The 12,540-nt window shown below is 40.2% G+C and overlaps 1 protein-coding gene across 2 annotated transcripts; it reads left to right on the top strand.

The window, feature by feature from the left end:
• The first annotated feature begins 3,899 nt into the window (after positions 1-3,899).
• Positions 3,900-9,150, top strand: LOC141826727 (zinc finger CCCH domain-containing protein 17-like). Of its 2 annotated transcripts, XM_074714015.1 has the most exons (10): positions 3,901-4,002; positions 4,110-4,671; positions 4,737-4,832; positions 4,911-5,000; positions 5,078-5,179; positions 5,306-5,452; positions 7,549-7,668; positions 7,789-7,848; positions 8,755-8,852; positions 8,939-9,150. In XM_074714015.1, the coding sequence occupies exons 2-10, from the start codon at positions 4,267-4,269 to the stop codon at positions 9,072-9,074; spliced, it is 1,254 nt and encodes a 417-aa protein (XP_074570116.1). In that variant the 5' UTR covers positions 3,901-4,002; positions 4,110-4,266; the 3' UTR covers positions 9,075-9,150. The 2 variants fall into 2 exon arrangements, with proteins under 2 accessions (XP_074570115.1, XP_074570116.1); XM_074714014.1 differs by having other exon boundaries at positions 3,900-4,671.
• The last annotated feature ends 3,390 nt before the right edge of the window (positions 9,151-12,540 follow it).

Genomic DNA, 12,540 nt, shown 5'->3' with positions numbered 1-12,540 from the left:
ATGGAGCGTCGGTCAGTGGGATCGCCTGCCCAATCAGCATCAGAGTAACCAGTGAGTACCAATGATGAATCAGCAGAGAAGTGAAGACCATGTAGGAGAGTGCCCTTAACATAGCGGAGAATACGTAATACAGCAGAGTGATGAGCTGTACAGGGACTAGTCATGAACTGACTAACGATGTGAACTGCATGAGCTATATCAGGACGAGTGACTGTCAGATATATCAGGGAGCCCACTAACTGACGATAGAGCGTGGGGTCCTCAAGAGGGGCGCCATCGAGAGGAGTGAAACGACAGTCTGCCTCAAGTGGAGTCGAGGCAGTCTTGCTGTCAGTCAGGCCAGCACGGGAGATGAGGTCAGAAGCATACTTTGCCTGGGACAAATAGATACCATCTGCCGTGTCGGAAATCTCAAGACCTAGAAAGTAACGCAGCTTACCAAGACACTTCATATCAAAATGCTGATGAAGATAGGTCTGCAAATCAGATATTCCAGAGGCATCGTCTCCAGTGATCACCATATCATCAACATATAATAATAGAATAATAATCCCGGATGAGGAGCGACGAATGAATAAAGCAGAGTCATAGGGAGAGGCGGTAAACCCATACTGAATAAGTGCTGAGCTGAACTTGGCGAACCAAGCTCGTGGTGCCTGCTTCAGACCATAAAGAGCACGACGTAGCTTACATACCTTCCCCGAAATGTCTGAACCCGGCGGCGGACTCATATAAACCTCCTCAGAAAGATCTCCATGAAGAAAAGCATTCTTCACATCCAACTGGTGAAGAGACCATCGACGAGCAGCAGCAATAGCCAAAAGACAACGTAGAGAAGTCAAACGGGCAACAGGAGCAAATGTCTCTTCATAGTCAATGTCATACTCCTGTAAGAAACCTCTGGCCACGAGACGAGCTTTGTAGCGCTCAACAGATCCATCAGAATTTGTTTTGATCTTGTAAACCCATTTGCAGTTAATAGGTTTCTTGCCAGGTGGTAGATCAACGATATCCCAAGTCCCAGTCTTCTCAAGAGCCTGTAGTTCCTCAGACATAGCCTCACGCCACAATGGATCACAGTTTGCCTCACGAAAGGTCCTAGGCTCATGGTTAGATAGAATGACAGAGAAACAATGGTAATCAAGGAGATGAGAAGGAGGACGACTTACACGGGTTGAACGTCGACCAGTGGCAGCAGGGACTTGAGATACTTGTTCAGGAGACGCAGATGAGTCAGCTTGAGGTGACGGGGAAGCATCGACAGTGTCAACAGGAATCTGTGTGAGCTCGGGACCTGCAAAAGAAGGAGATGGATCCAAAACAAAGAAAGGGGAATCAGTTGGTGACGGAGAAACATCGATAGTGTCAACAGGAATCTGTGTGAGCTCGGGACCTGCAGAAGAAGGAGATGGATCCAAAACAAAGAAAGGGGAATCAGTCTGAAAAGGAATGGTAAACTTGGACTCAGAAGAGAACATCTTATGTTCCCAAAAGGTGACATGACGAGAAATACGAATTCGATTTGACACAGGATCCCAACAACGATAGCCCTTATGTTCTACCCCATATCCCAACAAACAACACAGACGATTCTGAGGCTCCAATTTGTTTCGTTCATGTGGGGGAAGGTGGACGAAACTGACATAGCCAAACGGACGAAGAATGGAGTAATCTGGTGGCTGACCAAAGAGCTTCTCGTAAGGAATGACATCCTGAAGTACAGAAGAAGGCATCCGGTTGATTGTATAGACAGCAGTAAGGGCAGCTTCTCCCCAAAACCGATCAGGACACGGGAGCATGGCACGAACAGTATCTAGAATGTGCCTATGTTTACGTTCAGCCCTACCATTTTGTTGTGAAGTGTAAGGACATGAACGCTGAACAACAGTGCCCTGTGCAGAAAGAAAATTGAGAAAGGTAGAATCATTATATTCTAAAGCATTGTCAGTGCGAAGTATTTTAATAGGACATGAGAATTGTGTTTGAATCATTTTTGCAAAAGTGGAGTAAATAGAGACAAGTTCAGAACGATTTTTCAAAAAATAAATCCAAGTAAATCGGGAATAATCATCAACAAAGATTATAAAATATCGATAATCTTTAAATGTACCAACAGGAGAGGGTCCCCAAATATCTGAGTGAACTAGGGAAAAAGGTTTATCAGCAATAGAATGATTATTTGAGAAAGAAAGTGCTGGCTGTTTGCCAAGCTTGCAATGTACTTTCTTGCAGAAGATATAACCTTGCTAGTAGGTGAATAACATAAAAGGGACTTGCTCTTGATAAGTAGGGTGTTAAAATGGATATGTCAATCTGATCCGATCAAATCTAAAAACAATCATATTAAGATTGAGGGTTTTCAGATTTACAAGTTCAAGTTGAGAATTTTGGATTGGGTTAAATTTTGATTGGATTCGCGTCGGATTCGGATTGACCCAGATTTAGGATTTAATTAAATTTTATTTCAAAAATTAAGATATTTTATGTAATATCAGTATAATAACGATAAAATATTGAGATAAAAATGAAAAATTATGAAGAAACAAAAATAATTTTTTTTTGAGTTTTTTAGATTGATCAAGTTATACAGGATCAGATTTAGAATTTCGAATTAAATTCATATTCAAATTGAAAATTTTAATAATATTTTATTTCAATCCGACTCGAAGTCCATTCGAACAATTCGAATTGACTCCCTTGTTGATAAGGTTTAAGACGAAGAGGAGAAGATGAGGAAGAGGTGAAAAAAAAAATGGCATCATGATTCAAGTAAGTTAAGATTTTACAAGTTGAGAGGAAGAAAAGTATTTTTTAAATTAATCCTCAAATATTGATCTTTTATAATCATGCTGAGATTCAAATTTCGATCTTTTTATTTACTTTTGAATGCTGTATAAGTATTATATCGCTATATCACACCCGTAATGATTATAAAAATTAAGTTTTTTTTAATAATCTAAATTTTTAATTCTTTAAACTGATTAATCTTACGATAAATTTGAAAGATACTCATGTTGGAACCATGGCTCGTAATAAAACGGCTCCATCTAGTAATCCGATCCATTTAGGTAATCGTATTTCATATTGTTTCTTATAATTTTTTCCACTAAATAAAAAAATATGTATGTTCCAATCGAGAATTGACACTACGAAAAATCTATCAATGATTCTACTATTGCATCATGACCCAAGTTCAACTACAAAAACCTACTTGTAATACCCCTAAATGGCCCCTTTTATAGGATCTGTACTATTGAAAGATAAATCAATGAAAATCTTCAAATTTGTCTTTTATAGAAGAATAAATTTTGTCAAAGATAAACCAATGATCAATTATCTCTTTAACTTAAACCTTAAAAACAAGCCAAAGAAGCTAACTTTAAACCCTAAGTCATTGAAACGAAGGCATCCACAACCCATCTCTTTAACCTTCCGGAGCTATGGTACAATAGTTAGATTCTCCAACGAATAATCAAGTATCTTAGATTTAGCCATTACTGGAAAATTTTCCTTTAGTAAAAAATGAATCTAAGAACATTGATCCTCCGGATGGATCTCCATGAGCACTTTCTGATTTATTTAGTAGTTGATAACCTCTTCCGTCGAGATCGATTAGTCATCTTAAAAAAATTAATTGATTCTTAGAACTAAATATTTAATACTAATTAAAAAATATATAAAAATTTTCTTTTTTAATAAACAATTAAATATTTAATACTGATTAAAAAATATATTAAAAAAATAGGAGAGAAAATTTAATTTTCTAATCTTTTATTTAATCCATATTTCAATTCTCTCTCCCTTCCATTCACTTTTTTTTTCCTTTATTTTTTTTACTTTATTTAGTATCCCTATTATTTTTGATCCTCCAAGTAAACACAAAACATAAAAGAAGAAGCGCCCTAACTAAGCAAAGCTAAATCGCCTCGTCTCTGGCGAGCTCAATCGCTTCCCTGCGCGGCAGCCCAATCAAGCAAAGGGAAGAAGGAAGAAGAGAGCGGGGTAGACGAGCGCCGATCGCTTCGCCGTTCTCGTTTTTATAGATCTTTCCAATCTCGCATTCTTACCCCTCTCTCACTCTTCTTGATCGTCTTCTCATGGATCTCTAGGGTTTTTCGGCGAATCTCACTGCCCCGCCGCCTTGTTTATTGTCTTCCAAGGGGCGCCACTTGTAGCTTGGGCCGTTCCTCGCCGACTTCGATCGCTCTTTGGCATCCTCCTGTTTGCGGCGTCTTCCTGGATCTCCGTTTGCGTTTGGGTCGTTTGATGGATTTCGAGCAGCCGGATCGGTACGGAAACAGGAGGACCTACCAGCGGGCGGGGCCGTCTCAGGTTCCCGACAGAGCCAACAAGGTATGCTTCCATTGGCAGGCGGGGCGGTGCAACCGTCACCCATGTCCCTTTCTCCATGGCGACCCGCCGCAGACAGTGCTCGCCGATGGCGCTGCAAAGCGGGGGCACTTGCAAGGCCACGTGTCTAGAAATCCTGCCTCCGCGGGTGCGCCGCCTTCCAAGTGGGGCAAGGGTCGAGCGGGTGGCAAGGCTCCCGACAAAATCTGCAATTACTTCCTCGCTGGAAATTGTAGCTTCGGGGATAGGTGCAGGTTCCTGCATTCGTGGTTCATGAGTGATAGCTTCTCTCTCTTGACCCAACTCCAGGGGCATCAAAAGGTGGCTCTTTTGGTTTCTTTTGCTTCACTTGTTTTTGGTGGCTGATCATCTGAATATTCTGATAGGTAGTGACTGGTATCGCTCTGCCTTCAGGGTCTGATAAACTCTACTCTTGTAGCAAGGATGAGTCTGTTCGGGTTTGGGATACTCAAACTGGGCAGGTATTGATGCTCTTCAAACTCCTATACTACATCAGTAAAGGAATCACATAGTGCCTGACTCTTGCATTTTTGTGGAAGTGCGTTGGAGCCATCAATATGGGAGGTGAGGTTGGATGTATGATCAGTGAAGGTCCTTGGTTATTTATTGGAGTTCCGAATGCTGTCAAGGTTAGAGCTCTTAGAATATGTCACCATCATGTCATATAAGGAAATGGAGAAATGGTTTTGTTTGTATGTTGGTTCAGGCATGGAACACACAAACAACAACAGAACAAAGCCTTGATGGCCCTGTTGGACAAGTTTACGCTTTGACCGTTGGTAATGGTATGCTATTTGCTGGAACACAGGTGCTTCTTTTCTGTATGACATTATTTGTTATACCTTTATTTAGTGTATGTTGTTCGTTTCATGATCTCCATATGTCATGTGATGTACATTTTGAATGTTTTCGACTATGTCTTAACTTTGTGTAGGATGCACGAATATTGGCATGGAAATTTAGCGCTGCTGGGAATGTCTTTGAACCAGCTGCTTCTCTTTCTGATCATCGGCTTGCGGTAGTTTCTCTGGTTGCAGGGGCCATGAAGCTTTACTCAGGTTCTATGGATAATACAATAAAAGTATGGACCTTTGAACAATTCTTGTCTTTCCTCATGTAGCATTTGCACTTTGATTGTAAGATTAGATGAACCCAAGCTTGTGTTCTAATTGTAACTCATGTTAAATTGTCAGGTCCTGACTTGAATCTATACATAGGTAACTTTTCAAGGTTCTCACAACTGTCAACTTGGCATGCTTTTTGTTATGTGCAATAAAAAAGTTTGAGACCTTATTAGAAGTATAGCATCTTGAACATGGCCTATTAGTTCAGTCTAAACATGCTGAAACCATGGTTTGACATGTCTTGTCGTGCAAATGCTATGGTCTAAATGTGCCTTTTTGTGAAATTATCAAAACCCAAGCTGTGCCAATTGTGTCTATAAGTTTTGTAGCATGTCCACACTTAGCATGCTTTGGTGCACTTCAATATGTGTCAAGATGACTTCAAGTAATATCTTTTTTAAACTTGTTTCTTCCAAATTTTAATTCAATTATTATCTAATTATTAATCTTATTTCTAGACAGAACCAAATTAAGTGAAAGAAGATTACAAAAGAAAAGGTTATATAAATTCATTTTGACATGCATTGAAGTAAAAAATGAGTAGATATCATTTTAAATCAACTATTTAAGTTAATATAGTCATATTAAGAGTAAAGAATCAAAGTGGAAGATGATTAAATGAGGTAACAACTATTTGAATTCATCTTAGCATGCATTAACACATGGTAAAAGGCTATTAAGTATTGATAAGTTTTTTTAGTTTAATTTACTGTATTTGTTAGTCTTCTTTTAGAAGCAAATAAACCAAGTGAAATAATATTAGTTTAAAATTTATTTTGGCACGCATCTATGTGTGATGAGTGTCGGCGCAACACGACGCAACCATTGTGTCGTTGTGGCAGGGGAATGAAACTCCTGAATGGAAGGATATTTTAAAACTTGGTTGAAACTACTAAAACATTGTCAATGATCCTAACACTTTAGATTGATTCTCCCTTGATATCCCTTTCAAACTAACCTGCCTGAAATACTGCAATAATTTGACTGGAATTACCTTGTTATCAAGTTCGTATCTGTCTCAATGATTAACTTTTAAAGCATAATGGTTGCAATTAACACTATAGCTTTAGCTATTTCCTCAAGAGAAAAGCAGTAGCACACTATGTATAATAGGACATGTTACTTTTACTATCTCAAGAGAGAAAACCCCCTTCGGTGCCCGGCAACAGGTCCGGACTTGTTGCCAGGCCCGCCTCGCTTATGCTGTGCCGGTCTGGGTGAAACGATTGTATCTTGTGAGATTTCGATCCGAAATATATAAAAGCCTAACCTAATGATGCCAGCAGGCGATGGTGGCAGCGGCGATTCGAGGCGGAAGGAGGTGAGTTGTTTTGAAATCACCTAAAGCACCAAAGGGGGTTTTTAACCTATGTTGACTTTGACTGCTTTTAACAAAAGCAGTGCGGTTGATGTCCACTCCTGCCTAGGCGCCACCATTCAGAACATTGGATTGTATTGAGGCTCAATGTATGCTTAGTTGGTTTTAATTTGGATGTGATGGATAATAGTTCCATCTTCATGTAGACGATGATAGTTCTTAATATATTTACTAAAAGGTTGTCTTTTAATAGAAGCTATGCTTCAATATCTAACAAAGAATTCAGAAAATTTTGGTAAATATCAGATCTAAATAGATACAATCTGTTTATGAAAGACTCCATCTATGTATAGTTAATACACAAAATACAAAGCCCTTCTTATTGAGACATCCAACTCCCAGATCCACTGACCTTTGTATTTTACATGATAAAACAATCACTTTGCATAGTTGGAATTCACTCTGAAAAGCCCTTCAAGAAAAAGGATGATGGTTTTCTCTGATAAACAAAATGAAGGGGTGATCCAGTTGAAAAGGATGATGATTCTCTGTTCTCCAAGTTCACCATGAAATCATCAAAGTTGAAATTCTTTACTAAATCGTAGATGTAAAAAAAAATGTTAGCCTTCAGAATTTCAAGCCAGTCTTCTTGTTTACACGATCTTTTTGTTTTGTTATTAATATTCTTCATGAGGTAAATAAGTGTTCTGAATAGCAGCATCTCCTGTTCTTCAGGTGTGGGATCTGGCAACATTTCAATGCCTTCAAACCCTCAGTGGCCACACATCCGTTGTTATGTCAGTGCTTTGTTGGGATAAATTTTTATTATCTTCTTCTTTGGACAATACGATCAAGGTTATCTTCTTGTTCCATTTTGTAGTTTATTCTTGTGATTGTCTTATTTCTTTTATTTCATTCGTAGATTCTTAGAACACCTGATCTAGTAGACTTAATAGCATACTGTTGTACTTCCAGGTTTGGGTTGCAACAGACACTGGGAATCTGGAAGTAGCGTACACTCACGAGGAGGAACATGTGCCCACCTATGCTTTAGTAAACTTTGGTTAATTTTTTGCATGGAATAGTTGATTGCATGTTTTTTTTGTGAATTCTTTCAACTTGCAACCACTGATGTCTTCGATTCACTCTATTATGATCAGCTGTGAAGATATAGCAGCTAATTTTGTTAACTTTTTCCCTACTGTTATTATTCATAATCCTGCCATTTAAATCGTTGTTAATCATGTGTGAAAAATGCCATCACAAATATGTGATAAAGTTAAGCAATGTTGACCACTCCAATTGCTGCTTGCAAGTTGTATTAAGGCATAGAACTCATTAAACGGATCAACAATAACTTGATTAGAGGAAGAACCAAGTAAGCATCTTGCTTTGGTATATTTATCACTTCAACCACATTTCTGAATCTTTGTATAGCTTTAGCTTTTGCTTATTTTAGCTTCTTCTGAAACTATGTAAGCTTTTCTTGAATGGAATGATAGTTATGTTAAATAAATAATAGGGGATTGAGTTCATGGAATGTAAGGCGTAATAATTTATTCACGCAATTGACCACTAGCAAATGCAAGTTTGTCTGCATGTTGTCTTGGCTGAAGTGTTTTTATAGAAGAAGAGAAAGTCAGAAAGAACAAGCCCAATCCAAGGCATCTCAAGGGATCAGCTGGCCTAGTTATGCCATATGTCAGCATTTTTTGGATAACCCAATCTTTGAAACTAGAGATTGGTTATTTTTATTTTTATTTTTAAATCAATGAATGCATCAGATTATGATGTGCTTCATCTTCATTCAAACCCCTCTCATTGAATTATGTCTACTCTTTTATATATTATGATGCTCTTAGATGCTTCTTCGTCACTAGCTAGGTTTCAAAACTAAATATCCACTGGTCTTTGATGCTGATAATTGCCATCGTCTCTCAGGGTGTACTTGCTTTATGTGGCATGCTTGATGCTGAAGCCAAGCCTGTCATATTATGTTCTTGCAACGACAATAGCATACGGGTTTATGACCTGCCTTCGTAAGTATAAGACATTATAACATTAAAGCTGAAGTACAGAGTTTTTCAGCACCCTACTGGGAATTTAACCTACCTGTTCATTTTAGGTTCAGCGAGCGGGGTAAGATATATTCAAAACAAGAGATGAGAGCGATACAAGTTGGACCTGGTGGCTTGTTTTTCACTGGAGATGGAACGGGCGAGCTGAAGGTGTGGCAATGGTCGGCAAAACAAAATAACTGATAGCTGTTCTAGGACGTCATAGTTCCTTTGTAATATGTAAACCATTTATCTAGTCTAAGAAGTCAGCTTCCAATTTTGTTGTTGTAGTCATTTATTTGGTTTGAAAGAGGATGTGAATGCGGGTCATTCGTTTGCTGATTGTATTGTTGATCATCACCAGCTGGTTATAGAATTATAATCGCGCATGTGACGCTTGATTTAGTCTTTATAATAAAATTGTGCATCTGGATTAGTTGAGGAAGTTCTTCAATGTTTCAAACATATTGATGTGGATGCCTTATACACTAATACGTACATGGATCTGTGATGTGCGTAAACTGGACAATTTTGTTTCATTTTCATTTTATTTGTGCATTATAATCATTAGCGGTCGATTAATGTCGATTGATGATATCTAATCTATTGTTTCAATAGTTTTTAAATATTTTATTAGATTATTATTCAAACTGTAAATGTTTAACTAACATTTCGTTATCAGTTTCAACTTTCAAGTATATGATATATGGGATTACTGAAATAATTGTATGTTTAGGAAATATTGCAAATGTTCTTCGGCATTTTCCTCTTCTTTTGCAATAAGGATCGCTCCGAGGGAAAAGTTTTACTTCAAAAAAGATATATAAAGATGATGAATATTTGAAATGCCTTGAAAATACTCAATTAACACCGTTTGCAAATTAGAGACTTGTAATCATACATGTTAATCTTCTCTTGGTTTGAAGATATCTTTTTAAGCCCTCGAGACATGGTTGAGTTGGTTATTGTAAGACAGACTTATTGAAATGAATAAAGGAAATCTCAACGAAGTAATATCCTTTCTCGTAGTGGCCAATTATAACTTTTCAATTTACCTCTTTACAGATGATCATAAAATCGATCATGTGAAACTGCTGGAGTAACATATTTCACTTTGAAGAAGATATCTTTTCAAGCACAAAATATTGAACAAAGCTTGGTAAGTAGTTTGTTCTTTACCCGTCAGACTTAGAACACAAAATCTAAAAAGAATCTATCAACCATGCATCAACGTGCAAAAAATCTATTTAAAACATTGGCGGCGGCCAGGCGGCATCAACTCTTCAACATAGCATTCGCGCCAAAAAATTCGTCGTAGTAAAATTCGGTTGCGGATAGTGCCGGCGGCTGTGGCTGCATTCCCTGTTCAACATTCTGATCCGACAGCGGCGGGAGCGACGTCAAGGGCTGGCCTTCCTCCTTTAATTCCGTCGCGTTTTCTAACGGTAGCGCCGGCGACTGTGGCCGCCGCCTCTCCTGTTCAACATTCTGATCGGACAATGGCGGGAGTTGCGTCAAGGGTTGGCCTTGGCCTTCCTCGTTAAATTCCATTGGTAGCGCCGGCGGTTGTGGCTGCCTCCCCTGTTCAACATTCTGATTGGACAATGGTACGATCGACGTCAAGGGTTGGCTTTCCTCGTTAAATTCTGTTGCGTTTTTCATTGGTAGCGCCGGCGGCGGGGGCTGCATCTCCCGTTCAACATTCTGATTCGACTGCAACAAGGGCGACACTAAGAACTGGCTTTCCTCGTTAAATGGTTGCATCCCTTGTTCAACAATTTGATTCGATTGTGACAGAAGCGACGTCCAGAATTGGCTGGTGGACGATGCTTCATTCATGACTGGGAGAGGAGGAGTAGGAGGAGGAGCGATTGCCATCGTCTCAGGATAAACGGCACCGAGTGGTTGCGGCAGATGAGCGGCGAAGACGGGATAATTGGGATAGCCGATGGGAAGTAGATACGGCGGCGGCGGCGGCGGCGGAGGCTGTTGCGGCAACGAAGAAGTCTGACTCTCGTACATTATGCGCCGTGGTTGGTGGAGGTCAGATTGTCCGGCGGCGGCTTGCACCTCCGGAGGATAGACGTTGATGCCGGCCTGTTGGCATCGACTGACGTGTGAAAACCAGTAGTTTCTGACTGCGTTCTCCGATCTGCCCTCCATCTGCGCCGTAACAACCAAATAGATAATTAAAAGTGGGGAAGAAAACAAAAACACAGATTGAAGGATCGAATCGATCGGCGTACGTACTTCGGCGGCGATGCGAGACCACTTGTTGCCGAACGCCGCATGGAGGCGGCAGAGCTGGATCTGCTCGTCGCGTGAGAAGGGGATGCCGTCCTTGAGGCCTGGGCAGAGACTGTTGTACCACCGAGACCGGCAGCCCTGGCCGGTGCGTGCCAGCCCGGTGCTTCTCGGCACTTCATTCCATCTCCCCACGCCTTTAGCCCGGACGTACGCCGCCAGCACAGCGTCTTCCTCCGCCGTCCACGGTCTTCTGTTCCTAGTTTTCTGCGGCCGCATAGCTCGTCTTCTTCCCTCTGCCTCCGTCGAGACTTTTGCCGGTCGAGGCGTAGGATGAGTTCGTATAGGAAATGCACAGAGGTAATATTTATAGAAACTCAGAGAAATAATAAAGGTTGTTGAGAAATATTCGATAAAATATTTCGAAAATCTAACTAATTCTTAATAGATAATATCTCGCGTATTAATCGGAATGTATTCGTACTGGAATTGTTGATGGGAGAAAATTATTGGACTTAAAAGACAAAATTATGTGGCTAGCTACGAAGCAAGTTTAGGTTTAATTTGTTTATAAATAAAATTTGAAGGGCCAAAATTAGATTAAAATTACTTCAAAACAGACCAATTAAATTAAGTATTTTCATATTGGTCGAGACTAGAAGTGCAAATGAATCGATATAAGTATATATTTGATAACATTTAATCCATACAATATATACAGATTTGATATTCAGCGCAACTCTCTCATGCGCGAGGGCCACGCGATCCACCGTCTATCACGCGATCACGCGACCTCCGCCGTTGTCGGCCGCCCTCGCTGCGTCGTCTGGCTACCGCCGGCTCTAGCGCGATCGATGCACCGCTCACCGGTGGATCAGTCGGCGTCGAATTCCGGTCGGATTGTGGTTGGAATCCGACGTAATTTGGTTGAAACGCGGTCGGCAGTGGTGCGCATCGATTTTCGCCCAAATCGCGGCCGAAAACAGCGCGTGCCACTGCCAGCCGCATTCCGACCAAATTGCGTCAGATTCCAGCTACAATCCGACGCCGGCCGAAGCGTCAATCGTGTCCGAGCCGACGGCCGACGGCCGACGGTGGCCAGATGGTGCGGCGACAACGGCGATGAGTCAGTTGTGTCGCTCACGGGGTCGCGCAGCATGAGTCGCGCAGAATATCAAATCTCCAATTTATAAGTATCAATCAATTGTATGGGATATAATTTAGTTAATATATCGTATACAACGAAGAACATCCCAAAATATAAAATATTCACCTAACTATAGCTAACACCCAAGAAAATTCAAATCTTTTAGGTCAATTTGATTCATCGGTATCAAATGAACTTATGATCCAAGGTGATATCAGAGTCAAGGTTGTTGATCTTAGACCAATGCATCTAGGGCTCATAGCGAACATATTTAAATCG

Source organism: Curcuma longa, chromosome 4 (genome assembly GCF_044706935.1).
Source record: "Curcuma longa cultivar G26 ecotype Majalengka, Jawa Barat chromosome 4, ITB_CL_G26_1.1, whole genome shotgun sequence".
NCBI lineage: Eukaryota > Viridiplantae > Streptophyta > Magnoliopsida > Zingiberales > Zingiberaceae > Curcuma > Curcuma longa.
The sequence above is the reverse complement of the archived record's forward strand: the minus strand, read 5'-3'. Positions and strand labels throughout refer to the sequence as shown.

Bases quoted from the DNA above. Each gene is read 5' to 3' on its own strand.
- LOC141826727 (XM_074714014.1), top strand. From the start codon at position 4,267: ATGGATTTCGAGCAGCCGGATCGGTACGGAAACAGGAGGACCTACCAG. The intron at 4,672-4,736 runs GTGGCTCTTTTG...ATATTCTGATAG, and splicing joins AACTCCAGGGGCATCAAAAG to GTAGTGACTGGTATCGCTCT. The intron at 8,853-8,938 runs GTAAGTATAAGA...TGTTCATTTTAG, and splicing joins CGGGTTTATGACCTGCCTTC to GTTCAGCGAGCGGGGTAAGA.